The following is a 20,906-nucleotide window of genomic DNA, read 5'->3' on the forward strand; positions in this document are numbered from 1 at the left end:
AGCTGTCTCTGGCAGAGATTCTCTCTTTAGCTAGTTTACTTCCTACCATTCTCTAATGGCTGTTCCTACAGCCAGGCCATTCAATCACGTCTCTCTCTGTTCTTATAAACTTGTAAACACTTTGGCTTTGTGTGCTCCCTGAGCCAGACCCTTTTCAAAGCCACAGTGCTCAGTACTTTGTTTTAGAGCTACAGGGCCTCTTCAGAACTTTCTGTATTTAAAACAGACACTTTTTCTCTCTCTTAAGCACACTACTTGGGCTCAGTGGGAGCCACACCCATTTATATTTCTTTTCAGTCCTGCTTTGCCTCCAAACTTCTGGCAGGCTACACACACACGAACTTTCTTTTGGAGGCTCGGTTTTCCTCTGTGCCCTGCTTAGAGGAAAAAAATCTCCGACCCGACACCCTATGTGGGAGACCGAATGGATTTCCCAGGCTGGAAGCACAAAGGCACACTGACTCCAGCCTTTCAAAACAGTTTTATCTTTATTTGCAACTCCAACAAATATACAGAAGTAAACTGCCTTTAGCTCAGGACAGTGCATGCTTATTTCTTATACTTCTTTACAGGCTTCAATGTTTGGACAGCAATTCCACAGGAGCTGCCTTCCTCCTGAAGACCTGGGCCTGGTCTGACTATTCTAACTCTTATTCCTCCTCTGCTGGGCCTGCACACAGAGCTCTCTCTCTCTCAAGGGTAATTAATATGGACCAGGCATCTAGCCTGGTCCAGCACAGGTTTAAGGGGGAAAATATAGGCATTCCATCACCATACATAGAAGAAAAGGAATAAAAAAGGAAAAAAGGAGGCAGGAAAAATATAAAGATGGGAAGAAAGGGGAGAACTAAGGAGGGTGGAAACAGAGTGGTAAACTAGGGAAGGGTGAAGGGGAAGGTGGGAGGAAAAGAAGGGAGAAAAAGGAGAGAAGAGAAAGGAGGAGAAGGAATAAAAGAGTATGGACAGTTAAAAAGGGGGGAGGGACAACACAAATATACAGAGAAGGAAACAGATACCTCTCAGTAAGTGATCACCTTCTCTCCACTAAAACTAGAATAACTTCATCCTAAAATGTCAAGAATAACTGTAAAAAATAAATAAAAGATGTATCTTAAAAATGAGCCCATGATTAATTAAAAAGTATTGGCCAGATCTTAAAAAATACGCACGGGCGTAGATTTGTTCTCGCATCTAGTTAGATATTAAAGAATAGTGTCCTGTTCTCTGTTTTCTCTTAATTTGTGTAGTCAAAATGAAGACTAACAGGTAGTGCTTCCACATTCAATAACTCACAAACAGGCCGATACAGTACAGTGCGCTCCGATGGAGCGCACTGTTAACCTGCCCTTGGGCACGCGTTTTCCCTTACCCCTTATTCATGCCGCACGCATGTTATAAAATCCGGGGTCGGCGCGCATAAGGGGGGTGCACACTTGTGCACCTTGTGCTCGCCGAGCCCTAGGGGAGGCCAGATGGCTTTCCCCGTTCCCTCCAAGGCCGCTCCGAAATCGCAGAGGCCTTGGAGGGAACTTTTTTTGGTCCCTCCCACCTTTCCCTCCCTTCCCCTATCTAATCCACCCCCCAGCCCTACCTAAATCCCCCCTACCTTATTTCGTCGAGTTACGCCTGCTTCTGGCAGGCGTAACTTGTGCGCGCCGGCTCGCCATCCCCCGGCACAGGCCACTGTGCAGGAGGATTCTGGCCTGCCCCGGACCAACCCCGGCCCGCCACCACGCCCCCAGCCCGCCCATTTTTTAAAGCCCCGGGACATGCGCGCACAGGGGTAAGTTTTCGGGGGTTACACCTGTAACCCTTTGAAAATCTACCCCTATATGAATTATTTAAAAAAAATATATATATACACATATAAACTACAAAAATACAGAAAGCCAAAGCAGCAAAACAATTCTTTAAAAACAAACCAGTGTAAAAAACCTATAAAAAATATACTTGTAATGACCTTGTTAGCAAACAGGGACAGCTACAGCGAGCAAAACTGCACCATCAATAAGACAAATGTTACATAAGCAATTCCAGAAAGTCCTTTTTAAAAGAGATTTTCTCTCCAAAATTAACTGACAATTTAAACTTAAACAGAGCTAGATAAGGAGTGTTCTCTATTTCAGTGTGACCTGGGTTGTAACAGATTCTGTAATCCTGATTGATTGTAGCAATAAGTGATGTAATTATTTATTTTATTTGAGTTTTATATACAGTCATTCGGTGAAGCCATCATAACGGTTTACAAGATTCAAATAGTACGTCTTTTAACAATTGTGAAAAAAGGAATAACAGGATGCATATTAAACAATAGATTAAACAATTATAGTCCAGAAGAGAATCATTTATGAGTGAGGTGGGTTTATTTGGAGCTGGTTGGAGTCAAGTTATTTTGTGGATTTGATTGGAAGATCCTTTGTGTGTTAGGATGATGAGAAGTTTGACTGTCAGTGTAGACTTTGCAGAACAGCCATGTCTTTAGATCTTTTTTGAAAGTTTTGAGGTTAGGTTGTGTTCTCAGATCTTTTGGGAGGGAGTTCCAAATTTTAGGGCAGGCAATGGAAAAAGCTCTTTCTCTGATTGTTGTCAAGTGAGCATCTCTTATATTGGGGGGGGGGGGGAAGACATTTAAGCATCCTGAATTGCTTGAGCGTAGATTTCTTTGAGGATTTTGGGGGGTAATGTTTAAGCCAGTTAGTCCCTGATATTCGTTGTTTAGTATTTTATGTATGATGGTGAGGGTGGGTGTTCAATACGTGCTTTAATTGGAAGCCAGTGTAGTGAAATCAATATGGGCGTTATGTGATAATTTCTCCTTGTTCCTGTCAGACTTCTGGCTGCAGAATTCTGCAAAATCTGTAGAGGTTTGAGGATGGAAGATGGTATTCCAATCAGTAGGGAGTTGCAGTAGTCGATGGTAGAGAATATGAGTAGCTGTAATACAGTTCTGAAGTCATAAGGGTTAAGAAACGGTTTTAAACGTCTTAGGGTTAGTATTTTGGGATATCCCTCTGATTTTGTTTGATTATATGGTTTTTGAAAGAAAGTTCTCTCTCAATAATAAATACAAGGTTTCTGGTGTGGGTGACAGGGAGAACAGAGTTCATTGGATTGTCAAGTAAAGGAAGGGGTGGTGGAGTTGGATTGGGTTTTTTATCCATGGGGATTATTCCAGTTTTGTCGATGTTGATTATGAGTTTCAGTGAAGTTAGGAGATGTTTAATTGAGACAAGTAGATCAGATGTTTCTTTGTACGTGTCTTTGATTGAATTTTGGATGGGAATTAGAAGTTGAATGTTATCAGCGTAGAGGAAGTGGGTGATTCCATTACCTTTCAGTAGTTGGCAAATGGGAAGAAGGTATATGTTAAACAGAGTGGCAGATAATGCTGATCCTTGGGGAACTCCAGTGTAGAGGTTAATCTTTTTGGATGGTTTGTTGTTAATTGATACTTGGTAGGTTCTGTCAGATAGATAGGATGAGAACCATTGTAAGGTGGTGTCAGTTAAACCAATTTCAGTTAGTTGTTCTAATAGTATATTGTGGTTTACTGTGTCGAAAGTGGCTGAGAGGTCAAGGAGAATGAGTAGGTATTTTTTGCCTTTGTCGAATCCTCTTAGTATTGAATCATTTAAAGAAAGTAGGAGAGTTTTTGAGCTTAGGTTCTTTCTGAATACATATTGTGATGGTGATAGGATGTTGTTTGTTTCAAGATAATCATCAAGTTGGGAGTGTACGACTTTTTCGATGATCTTTGCAATGAAAGATAGGTTTGAAATAGGACAGTAATTTGCCAGGATTTCAGGATCCAAGTTGTTCTTTTTTAGTATTGGTTTGATCACTGCAGATTTGAGGCATTTGGGGTAATTCCCTTCAGTCAGGGATAGACTGACAATCTTGGTGATGGTTTTATATATGGTGGGTTCAACTGTTTTGAGGGTTGTTATAGGGATGTTGTCTAATGGGTGGTTGGCGGGGTTCTTTTTTTTTTTTTTATGATAGATTGAATTTCGAGAGTGGAGGCGGTATCAAAGTTTGACCATGTTGAGGTTGTTTTATTGTTCAGTTTGATGTTTTGGTAGTTGTTAGTTAAGTTGGTTTGTATTAGTTTTAATATTTTCTTGTTGAAGAACTCAGCAGAGTCATGACTTCCATGTTTGGTGCATGTAGATTCTTGGGTAGTTTTAGTAATTTTTGAACTATTGAGAATAACATTCTGGGGTTGTGATGAAATTTGGAGGGATGCTGTAAATAAACCTTTTTGCAAAGTGCCCTGAATCTCAAAGACCTCCTGCCCAGTGTGTAACAACCATTTGTGCAGTTCAATCTGATGACTTAAGTTGTTTGCTATTTGATTTTTGCTTCCAGGAAGGTAGACAGCTAGAAGAAATACTCTTTGAGAAACTGCCAATTTCCAAATCCTTGCAGTTTCCAAATAAAGTCTGTAAGATCCAATTCTTACCAGCTTATTGATATAGAACATTGCTACTTGGTTGTCTGGAACATCACCATCTTGTTTTTCAGCCACAAAGTAAAAACTTTAAAAGCACTGAAAATTGTTCTTAATTCTAAATTATATATTATGAAGCAGCTTCTCTATCCATGACCAGGTTTCTTGAGGGCATGGGCCTCTAAGGTGAACTCTCCAACTATGACTGGAAGCATCTGCAGTAAGATTCTTGAAATTATTGCTGGGGGAAAAATTGATTTTTTAACAGGTCTGAGTGGTTCAACCACCAACTCAGAGAGTAGATCAGATTCATGGATGGTGTCACTTTGACACTGGTTGAAGATGTTGGTTCCATTAGTACTTCAAATGCCACCGAGTATGTCTCATGTGGAGAAGGGCAAAGAAGTAATGAACTATTACTGCCATATGGCCTAACATTTTCATTAACAGCATAACAGGAGTATGTCAGTGTTTTATGATGATCATGATTATTTTGGACAATTTGGATGCCCTTTGCAGAGGCAGAAATGCTTTCCGCTTCAAGATATTTATTTGTGCTCCTATAAAGTCTATTATCTGAGAAGCTGTAATGACCTGATATGAGGCAATCATACAAGTAGGTGAGCTACAGCAACTGTTAGGTACTCTGTAAAACTCTGGATGCCACAGAGAGACCAAAAGGGAGAATAAGATATTGATAGTGACCTTCTGCTATAGTGAAACAAAGAAGTCTCTTGGGGGCATTTTGAATAAAGCTGTGTAAGTATCATTGAGATCCAGATATCTTTTTTGAGATGCGGCGACCAGAATTGTACACAGTATTCAAGGTGCGGTCTTCACCATAGAGTGATACAGAGGCATTATCACATTTTCCGTTTTATTCACCATTCCCTTTCTAATAATTCCCAACATTCTATTTGCTTTTTTGACTGCTGCAGCACACTGAACCGACGATTTCAAAGTGTTATCCACTATGACGCCTAGATCTCTTTCTTGGGTTGTAGCACCTAATATGGAACCCAACATTGTGTAATTATAGCATGGGTTATTTTTCCCTATATGCATCACCTTGCACTTATCCACATTAAATTTCATCTGCCATTTGGATGCCCAGTTTTCTCGTCTTACAAGGTCTTCCTGCAATTTATCTTGTGATTTAACTACGCTGAACAATTTTGTGTCATCTGCAAATTTGATTCTCACTCGTATTTCTTTCCAGATCATTTATAAATATATTGAAAAGTAAGGGTCCCAATACAGATCCCCGAGGCACTCCACTGCCCACTCCCTTCCACTGAGAAAATTGTCCATTTAATCCTACTCTCTGTTTCCTGTCTTTTAGCCAGTTTGCAATCCACGAAAGATCATCGCCACCTATCCCATGACTTTTACTTTTCCTAGAAGCCTCTCATAAGGAACTTTGTCAAATGCCTTCTGAAAATCCAAGTATACTATATCTACCGGTTCACCTTTATCCACATGTTTATTAACTCCTTCAAAAAAGTGAAGCAGATTTGTGAGGCAAGACTTGCCCTGGGTAAAGCCATGCTGACTTTGTTCCATTAAACCATGTCTTTCTATATGTTCTGTGATTTTGATGTTTAGAACACTTTCCACTATTTTTCCTGGCACTGAAGTCAGGCTAACTGGTCTGTAGTTTCCCGGATCGCCCCTGGAGCCCTTTTTAAATATTGGGGTTACATTTGCTATCCTCCGGGGTTCAGGTACAATGGATGATTTTAATGACAAGTTACAAATTTTTACTAATAGGTCTGAAATTTCATTTTTTAGTTCCTTCAGAACTCTGGGGTGTATACCATCCGGTCCAGGTGATTTACTACTCTTCAGTTTGTCAATCAGGCCTACCACATCTTCTAGGTTCTCCGTGATTTGATTCAGTCCATCTGAATCATTACCATGAAAACCTTCTCCATTACGGGTATCTCCCCAACATCCTCTTCAGTAAACACCGAAGCAAAGAAATCTTACAGAATTCTCTTCAAGACACTGACCATCATTCACAAAACCATATTTCAGCAATCCTCTCTCCAACTTACCATACCCCTCGAACTACACTCCTCAGCAAGACCAACCAGATCTGCATACAGAGGCTCCCTTCAGGTTCCCCCTAGCAAATCCGCTATACACAACTCCATTGAAAAACGAGTGCTATCAACTGCTGGACCGCATCACTGGAATTCTCTCCTGCCAGATTTACGCCAGGAACATTGTCATATCACCTTCAGATAAAAATTGAAAACATGGCTGTTCGCCCAAGCATATCCATGAAGAAGGCTTATGATAACCCACACGGACCAACACCCCTCGGTTCTGTCCTCTTTCCCCCTCACAAAGGAACTCTTATGCTAGAACTGCTTTCGCATATAACTTGTCAAATCGACTCCACTATGTAAACTGTATATAATTTTACCATGTTAGCAAGTTTTCTCTGCTTACCTGCACTGCTTCCAGTTAGAAATTGTTAATCTATCCCTTGTTCTTCTAATGGCCTTGTTATACATTCCCTGTTATAATGTAACTTTCGCTTTCTGTGTTAACTGGTTTACCCCCCCTAGTTTATTGTAAACCGGTACGATAAGACTTGGTCTTGAGCATCGGTATATTAAAAGAACTTAAATAAATAAATAAAATAAATAAATCATTTAATCTTTCCGCGATGGCCTTATCTTATCTAAGTGCCCCTTTAACCCCTCGATCATCTAACGGTCCAACTGACTCCCTCCATTCAAAAGAACACAGTCACAGTACTTAACTCAAGGTAAGATCCCGATGCGATCGCGTTTTGAACCAACAGTTCTGCTTCAGGGGAAACACCAAATGTATGTCTTCTTCAAAGAAATCATTCAAGATATAGTTATGGAAGGTTCCTCAAAAGGGTTTCTCACCTCACGAGAAGTGCGGGCTTTGAAGAGAATCCATCAGATATATCCTGTGCTATACACGCTACCCAAGATACATAAGAACTTATCCTCCTCTCCAGGACGCCCTATTGTGGCTGGGCGAGGTTCTATTTTAGAACCATTGTCTGATTTTTTAGAGTTCTTTCTCAAACCCTATGTTAATGAGGCTCCTTCATTCCTCCAGGACACCTCTCATGTGTTACGTCTTTTACAAGATTTACCGGATTTACCTGAAGATTGCTGGCTTGTGATGTTGGACATCTCTTCATTACATACGAATATTCCTCAAGAGGAGGCTTTTGCGGGATATTTTCCACTCTCGTCCCCATCCCCATAGAGTGCCCACCAATTTTCTTTTACAGCTTTTGAGATTGATGCTCTTTAAAAATTTCTTTAAATTTGATGACAAGTTCTTCCTTGGATTTTCAGAAGGCGTTTGACAAAGTTCCTTATGAGAGGCTTCTATTTATTTATTTATTTATTTATTGTTTTTGTTATACCGAGTTTCATGATAGGCATCACATCAACCCGGTTTACAAATAACAAGGAGTGTAAAGCATAACGTAACGTAAAAAACAATATTTTCAATAAGAACCTTGAACTTTAAATACAGTGAATCAGAAAAAGGGAGAGGGAAAGTTACAAAAAACAAGGAAAATAAACTTGGGATGGAAGGGGAGAAATTGAACAGCACAATATTTACATTTCAGCCTATTGATACATTAGAATAGCAAGTGAAAAAATAAGACTATGAAACAGTACATAGGTAATCAAATGAATAAATATTCATTTGATCATTTGATTGAAATAAACAGTACATAGGTAATCAAATGAATAAATATTCTAGGAAAATAAAAAGTCATGGGATAGGTGGCGATGACCTTTCGTGGATTGCAAACTGGCTAAAAGACAGGAAACAGAGAGTAGGATTAAATGGACAATTTTCTCAGTGGAAGGGAGTGGGCAGTGGAGTGCCTCGGGGATCTGTATTGGGACCCTTACTTTGGAACGGATCGTGTTTTTGATGAGGGACGAAAGAGAGTCCAAGATTAAGCACTTCCTCTTGAGCACTAGTGAGGGAATGATCCAATATGTTTACAACTGTGGATCGTATCGCGTGCGTGACCGTGTTTGTGGTCCTTCTTGTTGGGGATAAGCTTGAACTGTTGGATCGTTGCGGTATTCGTGTTGTGCATAGACTTGTGTTACTGGGTCGTTGCGGTACGGCTTGCGTTGTGTCTGGTGGTACCATCTTCCGCGGCGGCCGCATCCTAAAAAAGGTTGAGTAGAGGAACCTCTTTTGGGATGTTTAAATGTCTCACCCTCATCAGAATCAGTGGACCCGCTTCCTTCCGTATCTTCAAAAGTCACGTATTTGCCTGGAAGATTATTTTCCGGATTCAGCCATCGATAGACGTTGGTTGCATAGTCATTCTCATCCCTCTTGAGGGTCTTCAACTTGAATTGCTTGATTGAATTTTTGAATTCTTCCAATTTAGATGTATGTTTATCTATAATCTCCTGTAAGCATTCTGCTGAAAAATCTTGAGTAATTTATTCATTTAGTTGGGATATTTTAGCTGTAGTTTCATCAATCTATTCCTTAGTGCGTTCCACTATGAGGACCATCAGGTCAATGGAACATTTATTCAATATTGAAATCCACCTTGCTACAAACGCATCATCTTTTCTAAATACCAATGGTGATTTATTCACTCGCAGCCTTCTTCAGTACAAACAGAAACCGTTTTGTCAGAATTTGACATGTGTCATGAAATTTTCTGCACATAGTAATGAAGTTGTACAAATTATCAAATCCCATTGGCACATATTAGCTCTTCAACAAGTTTTTGCAAATGCACCGAGATTTGCTTATTCACGTGCTCAAAACAGAGATTTGGTAGTTAAATCTGCGTTTGACTCTACAGTTCCCAGTCTCAAAAGGTGGGGGGGGGGGGGGGGGGGCATCAAGGTTGTGGCAGGTGTGATATGTGCACACAGACCATAACAGGTCATCAGTGGAAATCCCCTACACAAGATATTATAATAACTTTGACGTCATCCACGACATGTGATTCTGAATGTGTTGTGTATATTATACAGTGCCCTTGTGATTTGGTATACGTGGGGCGCACTAAAAGGAAGATTCGCACCAGACTTATTGAACACCGGAGCTGTATAAAACCTGCAAGATTAACATCACCCCTTGTCCAACATTGTTTAGCAGCACAATACACCTTCACAGATTTAAGATGGTTAGTTATAGAACAGTTACATCAAGGGACACAGGCTGGAGACATTCAAACACGCTTGAATCAGCGAGAACATTATTGGATTTTCACACTGCAGTCAGTTTGTCCTCAAGGTCTCAATGAGAAAATCAATTGGTACACACTAATTTGATTTTTCATTTTTGGTTTGCAAATTGAGATGGATTGATTTTTTTGATGTTGTGTTTTTCAAAATATTTTTGTTCTTCAGTTATTCAGATAATCTTTAGTTTCTTTAATTAATTTTTTTCATGAGATTTTCCTTTTGATTTGATTTTTGTTTTTTGGACTATTTTCACAAGAGTTCTTTTTTTTTCTGTTTATTTTTTTTTAATTTCTATTTACTATCAGAAGCCCTCGATATGGACCTGGTTGAAGACTAATTGTTAGAAGGTTCCCGTTTCTATATCTCATCTTATGAGCATTCAGACGATCTGATTGAGCACTTACCATATGCATAGGACTTTAGACTACCTGATTGAAAACTACAAGTGTTAGTAGGTCTCTTTCTCTCATATTATCCGATGGGTGCACAGATTGACCTTATTGAAAACTCATCACATGCTTAAGACTCGAGGCTACCTGATTGAAAACTTACAAGAGTTGGGAGATGAGACGATCTAATTGGACGGTCAGCTTGATGTCACATCCGGAGGAGGTATAAAAGCCCTGTTAGTTCGCCATGTTTTCTAAGTTTGCAGGTCTGAAAGAAGACTGCTGAGGAAGGTCTTAAACAGCCACAGTCTATGCCGCTAAGAGAAGATTGTTTCTGCAAGATGTGATGATTTCTTTGAAGACGACGTACATTTGGTGTTTCCCCTGAAGCAAAACCGTTTGTTCAAAACGCGATCACGTTGGGATCTTACCTTGAGTTAATTACTGAGACTGTGTTCTTTTGAATGGATATTTTATTAGGGTTGTTTTGACGTCTGGATTATTGGACCAAAATGGCTTATTAGTCTGTTATGCACTGAGTCTCCTGTGGCAGTATGGAACATTTTAAGACATAATATACAAAAAATTCTAAAAATAGTTTAAATATAAAATAAAGTAATGTGACCATTCCATGGTGGGTCTGATTGACATACAGACTCTTTGCGTATTGGTCCTACAAAACTACAAAATGTATTACATTTAATTAATATTGGTGTGGCCAATTGTATTGATATAAAGAGTTACCAGCAAACCATTTTTGATATTTTGTAATTTAAAGAAAAATATATCCTACCTCTCAGTTCTAGTGAGAATAAGATGTTTTATGCAATAACTAATTTTGGTTGCAAAACGAATGCCTGTATTCACCTTTTCTTTTTTTTGTAGTTTTCTAGCTGTATGGATTGTGCCCGCTTAAAGTTTTCAAGTTCGCATTGTCCACACAGATCCTCTAGTTCAAGCAAGCGGCTTTCCATATTCTCAAAGTTTTCTTCCAACCGGGCTGTGTGAAAGAAAAACCAAAATCAAAGAAAAGTACAATCATATGCACTCAATATACAGAAACGTACTATCCATGCATTATGATATATTATAGTTAGGGCTTCTGCTTTTAGGCATTTATAAACTTCATACTGAGCTATTCCTCAAGGATACTAAATATCAATGTTTCAGGGTGCAGGCACTAGGGCTGGGTACCTTTTTCCAGTTAATTCAATGACTCGGCTTGTGATGTTGTAACATGCAATATTTTCTGTAATTTACTTTGCTGTAAAATAAAACATTCATCCATCGTTCTGTGCACAAAGATTTTCAAACAGGCCCATAATTGTTTTGATTTCTACAATTCAGCACAGTCCTCGATTCCTTAAATATAGCCCAACAAAGGGGTAGGTTGAGAAAGTACCTGGTGGTGGTGGAGGGGAGGAGGAGGAGGAGAAGGAGAGGCAGTGCTTTTCTGATGTTTATCCAATAAACATATTTTGGGGATTTTTTCCCACCAGAGATGTTTTATTGGTGTTTATGGGGTAAAACCTAAAGCCAGAAGCCCTAGTTACAGTCAACATGAGAGGGGATGGCTGCATGGTTAAAGCAATGGCCTGGGAATCAGGAGACCTGGATTCAATTCCTGCTTCTGCCACAGACACAGCTGCTTTGACCTCAAGGCACGTCACCATCTCCCACAATTTCCAGTGCTCATTTGAGTTCTTCAGGGCACAGATTTATTGTACATGTATGTAATTTGTTATACAGAAACCTGGTTTAGCACCTCATTATAGAAATGCTGACAATAATACATTAAAATAGTTTTTATTCTATTTATTTCATCATATTTATAAATTGCTTTCCCAACCAACGGCTGCCCAAAGTGGTATACAATAAAGTTGCAACATACAGCATAAAACTTAATAGAAATGTGTGCCTACATGAACTTTTCATTAACTGTATTCACTAGATAATGAGACTAGACATGTTAAATTCCAACATGTCATGATATAGCCTTGTCTAAAAATTTTATCTTTTAGCTTCTTAGCATGTCTACAGTCTTTACAAAGCCTCCAATTTCTGCTGGTTTGACAATGATCTTTTAGCTTGAAATTAATACATGGATGTTAAATGTTACATTTGTTTTCTCCCATTCCCATCTGTTATTCCTATCCCCATTTCATCTATTCCCTTTAGGAGTCCTGGTATGCAATCAATAGCGATTTGGTCTAAACCTAACAGCCTGAACTGCTCATTAGCAGTTCTTAATTTTGCTGAAAATATGAACAAAAATGATTACTACTTAGTAAATGTTCTTTCTTGAAGTAGTGTTTAAAGGCAGTCGAACTAATGGATTACGTGGCTTCAGTACTAAAGTACCAGGAAAGCTATAGTCCTTAAAATGAAACTTTGAAAGCCAGAGCAGCCAGGCATGTAACTGGCATATTCACATTCCGTTTCTTTTGTAGGTTTAGATAAGAATAATATAATTGAACAAAAAAGAAGGGATAAACTCTTAAAAGGAGAGTAAAATGGACTATGTGGCTCTATTCTCTGGAGGACAATTACAGGTAAACTGTTTTCTTGCCAAATTTAAGCATTTTGTTTACAAACATACAATGCAGGTTAAACATGACAAATAACTAGTTTTCTTTTATTCCTGTTTTTTTTTAACCAACTAATTAGAAACTGAAAGGAACTTCTATAGAAAAGAAAGCCTAACACATAATTTTTAATGCTAGATATTGCTAAATGTTTGCTGAAAATGTGAAAATTGCAGGAAGACCTTATGAGGCTGGAAAATTGGGCATCAAAATGGCAGATGAAATTTAATGTGGGCAAGTGCAAGGTGATGCATATAGGGAAAAATAACCCATGCTATAGTTACACAATGTTAGGTTCCATATTAGGTGCTACTACCCAAGAAAGATCTAGGCATCATAGTGGATAACACATTGAAATTGTCGGTTCAGTGTGCTGCGGCAGTCAAAAAAGCAAACAGAATGTTGGGAATTATTAGAAAGGGAATGGTGAATAAAACGGAAAATGTCATAATGCCTCTGTATCGCTCCATGGTGAGACCGCACATAAGAACATAAGAAAATGCCATACTGGGTCAGACCAAGGGTCCATCAAGCCCAGCATCCTGTTTCCAACAGTGGCCAATCCAGGCCATAAGAACCTGGCAAGTACCCAAAAACTAAGTCTATTCCATGTAACCATTGCTAATGGCAGTGGCTATTCTCTAAGTGAACTTAATAGCAGGTAATGGACTTCTCCTCCAAGAACTTATCCAATCCTTTTTTAAACACAGCTATACTAACTGCACTAACCACATTCTCTGGCAACAAATTCCAGAGTTTAATTGTGCGTTGAGTAAAAAGAACTTTCTCCGATTAGTTTTAAATGTGCCCCATGCTAACTTCATGGAGTGCCCCCTAGTCTTTCTACTATCCGAAAGAGTAAATAACCGATTCACATCTACCCGTTCTAGACCTCTCATGATTTTAAACACCTCTATCATATCCCCCCTCAGTCGTCTCTTCTCCAAGCTGAAAAGTCCTAACCTCTTTAGTCTTTCCTCATAGGGGAGCTGTTCCATTCCCCTTATCATTTTGGTAGCCCTTCTCTGTACCTTCTCCATCGCAATTATATCTTTTTTGAGATGTGGCGACCAGAATTGTACACAGTATTCAAGGTGCGGTCTCACCATGGAGCGATACAGAGGCATTATGTCATTTTCCGTTTTATTCATCATTCCTTTTCTAATAATTCCCAACATTCTGTTTGCTTTTTTGACTGCCGCAGCACACTGCACCGACGATTTCAATGTGTTATCCACTATGACACCTAGATCTCTTTCTTGGGTTGTAGCACCTAGTATGGAACCCAACATTGTGTAATTATAGCATGGGTTATTTTTCCCTATATGCATCACCTTGCACTTATCCACATTAAATTTCATCTGCCATTTGGATGCCCAATTTTCCAGTCTCACAAGGTCTTCCTGCAATTTATCACAATCTGCTTGTGATTTAACTACTCTGAACAATTTTGTGTCATCTGCAAATTTGATTATCTCACTCGTCGTATTTCTTTCCAGATCATTTATAAATATATTGAACAGTAAGGGTCCCAATACAGATCCCTGAGGCACTCCACTGTCCACTCCCTTCCACTGAGAAAATTGCCCATTTAATCCTACTGTTTCCTGTCTTTTAGCCAGTTTGCAATCCACGAAAGGACATCGCCACCTATCCCATGACTTTTTACTTTTCCTAGAAGCCTCTCATGAGGAACTTTCTCAAACGCCTTCTGAAAATCCAAGTATACTATATCTACCGGTTCACCTTTATCCACATGTTTATTAACTCCTTCAAAAAAGTGAAGCAGATTTGTGAGGCAAGACTTGCCCTGGGTAAAGCCATGCTGACTTTGTTCCATTAAACCATGTCTTTCTATATGTTCTGTGATTTTGATGTTTAGAACACTTTCCACTATTTTTCCTGGCACTGAAGTCAGGCTAACCGGTCTGTAGTTTCCAGGATCACCCCTGGAGCCCTTTTTAAATATGGGGGTTACATTTGCTATCCTCCAGTCTTCAGGTACAATGGATGATTTTAATGATAAGTTACAAATTTTTACTAATAGGTCTGAAATTTCATTTTTTAGTTCCTTCAGAACTCTGGGGTGTATACCATCCGGTCCAGGTGATTTACTACTCTTCAGTTTGTCAATCAGGCCTACCACATCTTCTAGGTTCACCGTGATTTGATTCAGTCCATCTGAATCATTACCCATGAAAACCTTCTCCATTACGGGTACCTCCCCAACATCCTCTTCAGTAAACACCGAAGCAAAGAAATCATTTAATCTTTCCGCGATGGCCTTATCTTCTCTAAGTGCCCCTTTAATCCCTCGATCATCTAACGGTCCAACTGACTCCCTCACAGGCTTTCTGCTTCGGATATATTTAAAAAAGTTTTTACTGTGAGTTTTTGCCTCTACAGCCAACTTCTTTTCAAATTCTCTCTTAGCCTGTCTTATCAATGTCTTACATTTAACTTGCCAATGTTTATGCTTTATCCTATTTTCTTCTGTTGGATCCTTCTTCCAATTTTTGAATGAAGATCTTTTGGCTAAAATAGCTTCTTTCACCTCCCCTTTTAACCATGCTGGTAATCGTTTTGCCTTCTTTCCACCTTTCTTAATGTGTGGAATACATCTGGACTGTGCTTCTAGAATGGTATTTTTTAACAATGACCACGCCTCTTGGACATTTTTTTTTACTTTTGTAGCTGCTCCTTTCAGTTTTTTTCTAACAATTTTTCTCATTTTATCAAAGTTTCCCTTTTGAAAGTTTAGCACGAGAGCCTTGGATTTGCACACTGTTCCTTTTCCAGTCATTAAATCAAATTTGATCATATTATGACCACTATTGCCAAGCGGCCCCACCACCGTTACCTCTCTCACCAAGTCCTGTGCTCCACTGAGAATTAGATCTAAAATTGCTCCCTCTCTCGTCGGTTCCTGAACCAATTGCTCCATAAAGCTATCATTTATTCCATCCAGGAACGTTATCTCTCTAGCGTGACCCGATGATACATTTACCCAGTCTATATTGGGGTAATTGAAGTCTCCCATTATTACTGCACTACCAGTTTGGTTAGCTTCCCTAATTTCTCTTAGCATTTCACTGTCCATCTCACCATCTTGACCAGGTGAATGGTAGTATACCCCTATCACTGTAGTCTTCCCTGACACACAAGGGATTTCTACCCATAAAGATACAATTTTGTATTTAGTCTCATGCAGGATGTTTATCCTGTTGGACTCTATGCCATCCCGGACATAAAGGGCCACACCTCCTCCCGAGTGCTCCTCTCTGTCATTGCGATATAATTTGTACCCCGGTATAGCACTGTCCCATTGGTTATCCTCTTTCCACCATGTCTCTGAGATGCCAATTAAGTCTATGTCAAAATTCTCCCATCTTACTTCTTAGACTTCTGGCATTAGCATACAAACATTTCAAAGTTTGTTTTTTGTTTGTATTTTTATTCTGCTTTTTAATTGATAGGGATAAGTTAGAATTTTTTTGCTCAGGTGAGTTTTTAGTTACAGGCACTTGGACTACTTTTCTAATTATTGGAACCTCACTGTCGGGATGCCCTAATTCTAATGCATCATTAGTATCCTTTACAGATACCTCTCTCCGAACCATGCGCTGCTGAGCGACTGTCGGCTTTCCCCTTGAATACTGTGTACAATTCTGGTCGCTGCATCTCAAAAAAGATATAATTGCGATGGAGAAGGTACAGAGAAGGGCGACCAAAATGATAAAGGGAATGGAACAGCTCCCCTATGAGGAAATACTAAAGAGGTTAGGACTTTTCAGCTTGGAGAAGAGACGGCTGAGGGGGGATATGATAGTGGTGTTTAAAATCATGAGAGGTCTAGAACGGGTAGATGTGAATCGGTTATTTACTCTTTCGGATAATAGAAAGACTAGGGGGAACTCCATGAAGTTAGCATGTGGCACATTTAAAACTAATCGGCAAAAGTTATTTTTCACTCAACGAACAATTAAACTCTGGAATTTGTTGCCAGAAGACGTGGTTAGTGCAGTTAGTATAGCTGTTTAAAAAAGGATTGGATAAGTTCTTGGAGAAGTCCATTACCTGCTATTAATTAAGTTGACTTAGATAATAACCACCGCTATTACTAGCAATGGTAACATGGAACAGACTTAGTTTTTGGATACTTGCCAGGTTCTTATGGCCTGGATTGGCCACTGTTGGAAACAGGATGCTGGGCTTGATGGACCCTTGGTCTGACCCAGTATGGCATGTTCTTATGTTCTTAACTATCACTAGAAGGAGCACACTAAGGGCTAGATTCATCAAAATATCACATGCGATAGGAAGAGGGGCATGTTTTATGGTAATAGCCTAATTATCACAATGCATGTTAACTTAGCGCTTCGCATAGGTATTACTGCAAAGTGCGTTAACTTTTTGCACTTTGCGGTAATACTACAATTATTGTATTTCCTACCTGCAACCACTGGGGAGGGGAGGGGGGAGGGGGGGAGGGGGGAGAGAGAGAGAGAGAGAGAGAGAGAGAGAGAGAGAGAGAGAGACTATCTATAAGGCCCTTGAGTAGTTAGCTATTTATGCTATTATAGGAGGCCCACCTAGTAACTTGAGGTGAGTAGAGTAGAGGGGTTAGGGGCCACTTTGACATGCAGAGTAAGACATACGAACAGAACAGTGCACTCTTGTGAAGATTTGATATCTTTCGGAATGTGGAAACTCGCACAACGATGAGATTTGTACAATGTTCTCTCAACTTAGCTTGATGGATGCTCTACTGGGTAACATCAAGCTATGTTGTGACCTAAGCACTGTTTTTGACATCAAGTTCCTCATGACAAAGCCTCATCAGTATGAGTTGAAAGTTGGAGATGAGTATGCTTCCAGCGCAACACATTTCATAGTCTTTGTGTAGTTTATGCTCTGTTCCCAACTGCTCCTGCCACTGTCCCAGAACATCTATCATGAGTCTACTTCTTACAGGGATTTGGTAGACATTTCAGCCCCTCAGAAAGACTCTTCTACCAAATTTCAGTCAAATCTATCCACAAGGAGGGCATCCGATGCATGCCCACATATGAACAAAGATAGACAGCAACAGCTACAGGCACTTTGTACTAATGAAACTTGCCCAAAAGTTAGAAAGCCATTGGACTGGGCAAGTTGGAACTAGAACAACAACCTGACAAGACCACGAGATGCATGCTTTAGAAATGATTGAATTTTATACTGTGATGTGGGATCCAAATAAAGCCCATGTTAAGAATATGCTCAGATGGGACCCAGCCTTTCTTGGATTGTGATTATCACAATCCAAAAATCAGTCCATCCCTTTCAATACAAAGATACTCTATGGGACATTAAGCAATTAAGTATGAACAGAATTTCACACATTATCATTACGCATAATTCTTCTGCCTGCAGGGGCTGGACAGATGAAGGGACAGCAGGGGTCAGCATAAGAATATAAGAAATGCCAAAGTGAGTCAGACCAAAGGTTCATCAAGCCCAGCATTCTGCCTCTGACAGTAGCCAATCCAGGTCACAAGTATCCAGCAGGATCCCGAAGAATAGATCTAATCCTTCTTGCTCATAGCCACAAATAAGCAATGGTTTTATTATTTTTTTAGAAAAAGTTTGGTCGAGATAATGTATTTTAGGTATGATATTTTATGCTATTTGCATATTTGACTGGTAAGCTTTTTCTATTTGTTCATTTGTTTTTGTGCATTTTGTCTGTTTTGTTACATGATTTGCTATGTTTAATATAGATATGTAAACTGCTTTGATTTCTTAATGAAAAAGTGGTATATTAAATCTAATAAACTAAATGGCTAATAATGGTTTATGGATTTTCCTCTAGGAACTTGTTTAAACCCAGCTATGCTTTTACCACATCCTCTGGCAACAAATTCCACAGTTTAATTGTGCACTAAGAGAAAAAATACTTTCTGTGACTTGTTTTAAACGTGCTACCTATTAGCTTCATGGAGGTACTCCTAGTTCTATTTGAAAAGTTAAATAAGTAGTTCCAGTTTAACTGCTCAACACCACTCAAAATTTTATGGACCTCTATCAACTGTCTCCTTCTCCAGGCTGAAATGCCCTAACCTGCCTTTCCTCATAGGGAAGCCGTTCCATCCCCCTCTTTTTCTGTACCTTTGCTAGTTAGAATATAACTCTTTTGAGATTGGGTGACCAGAACTGCACATAATACTCAAGGTGTATCCGCACCATGGATCGAAACAGAGGCATTATGACAATGTCTATTTAATGTCCCATTCCTTTTCTAATAACACCTAACATTCTATTTGCTTTTTTGACTGCCACTGTGCACTGGGTCAAGGATTTCAAAGTACTGTCTACAATGATTCCACGATCCAAGATCCTTTTCCTGGGTGGGAACACCTAATTCAGAACCCAGCATCGCGCACCTATAATTTGTATTATTCTTCCCTACATGTATCACTTGCACTTGTCTACATTTAATTTCTTCTGCCATTTAGATGCCCAATCCCCTAGCCATGCAAAGTCCTATCGCAATTCTTCACAATCAGCTCATGACCTAACAAATTTAAATAATTTTGACACATCTGCAGATTTAATCACCTCACTCATCAGTCCCTTTTCCAGATGATTTATAAATATATTAAAAAGCAGTAGTCCAAGCACAGTTTCTTGTGGTACTTCACTATTTACCTTCCTCTATTGAGAAAAATATTAGTCCTACTCTGTTTCCTATCCTTTACCAGTTATCAAACCCACAATATGGCATTGCCACCTAGCCCATGTCTTAATTTCAGCAGAACTTGAATGCTGTACTGAAATGTGGCTGGGAGCAGGCAGCAAAGTGACTGACAGTTGAGTCAGGCACCAATCAGTGGTTATGCATGCTCCCACTCGTGCAGAAGATGCAGGCTGTTAGCAGACAGCTTGTTGTGATTAGCAGGAGGTGGAAGAAATTGGGAGGTGCATGGGGTTGATCTGACCTCAGAGTAGCATTTGCAGGGCTAGAGGAGGGAGCTGGAGGGAGAACACCCAAGTGCAGGCTTCTGGGCTGAGCTGGTCCAGTGGCGGGAGAGCATGGGAGCAGCAGAACCTGAACAAAGTACTGAAATGTGCTGCTGGTACATGTGTGGCTAGGAGCAGGTAGCAGCTGTGAATGTGTCACAAGACATGTCCCTGGCTGGGAGAGACAGCAGCCTATCATAGAAAAGTGACAGGTGATGCTTCTGCTCCAGCACACTGGTTGGGAACCTTTGCCCTACATTAAACTGTGAACTGAACGCTAAATACAAATTGACTTCTGCAGGTTTATGGAAAGCCCTAGCTGAGAACAAATGGATATCTAAGAGTAAAGAACATCTCTAAATTAGATAAAATGATAAAGGTAGTTAATTTGTTTCAGAAGAGAAACTAAAAGAATCAAAATAGCTAGCTCTCAGATTAGACTATAACTCAGACCTCAAAGCCAACACCATGTCTGCAGTCCAAAGAGCTTGTGATGATGTACAGTACCTCCTCCTAAGAATGACCTCTAACAGAAAAGGGTTTTGCACAAGAGACTCACATCAGAAAATGTATTGGCTGTGGATGGCTAGGACAGGGTGGACATTCACACATTCCCAGAATACAAGGCATGACCCTGGTAAGCGCCATACCAAACATTATCATATTTAAAATCATCCAGGGCCAGTGCAATGGTATTAAGCGACCTACATGAATCTTCAGCCTGGTGCCCCCTCCACCTACTGGCAGAAACCCCAGCCCCCTGCTGATGGAGGAGGATCTAGCATAATGCTCCCTCTTTTGGCAGGGGTGGCTTCCATTCTCTTTGGCATCTGCCTTTCTCTTCCCCTACCCAGCAGGATACGCTTTCTCTCTTTCCCATCATGTATCATGCATGAAATTCAATACAGTTCTCTCTTTTGTGTGGCTAGATTGAAAATCTTGCTTAAGCAGGACCCAAGATAATTTCTTAAAAAAAACAAAACAAAAAAAAACAAAAACTGTCTTGTATGGAGTAGGACACCTGGTTATTCTGTTAGGATAGTTAAAACAAGAAAAGCAAAGACAAAAAGTTCTGTTTGATAGTGTGGTGGATAAGGACTTAACACCACTTGGTGCAGATTAGATATATTAATTTAAATTTATTGTAATCCACCTTGAGACCAACTTTGGGAAAGGCAGAATATCAAATGAATAAATATGTCCTAAACTAGAAACTGGAAGTGAACCGACTCAGCATGAGAGA

The 20,906-nt window shown here is 39.7% G+C and overlaps 1 protein-coding gene across 2 annotated transcripts in view; it reads right to left on the reverse strand.

Moving 5' to 3' along the window:
- Positions 1-20,906, reverse strand: part of DTNBP1 (dystrobrevin binding protein 1) — a 400,954-nt gene that overhangs the window by 197,263 nt on the left and 182,785 nt on the right. For both annotated transcript variants that reach the window (XM_029590691.1, XM_029590690.1), the window contains exon 5: positions 10,944-11,076. In XM_029590691.1, the coding sequence (XP_029446551.1) occupies positions 10,944-11,076 (133 nt within the window). The remainder of the gene's footprint in view (positions 1-10,943; positions 11,077-20,906) is intronic.

The sequence above is a fragment of the Rhinatrema bivittatum genome, chromosome 2 (genome assembly GCF_901001135.1).
Source record: "Rhinatrema bivittatum chromosome 2, aRhiBiv1.1, whole genome shotgun sequence".
NCBI classification, from domain to species: Eukaryota; Metazoa; Chordata; class Amphibia; order Gymnophiona; family Rhinatrematidae; genus Rhinatrema; species Rhinatrema bivittatum.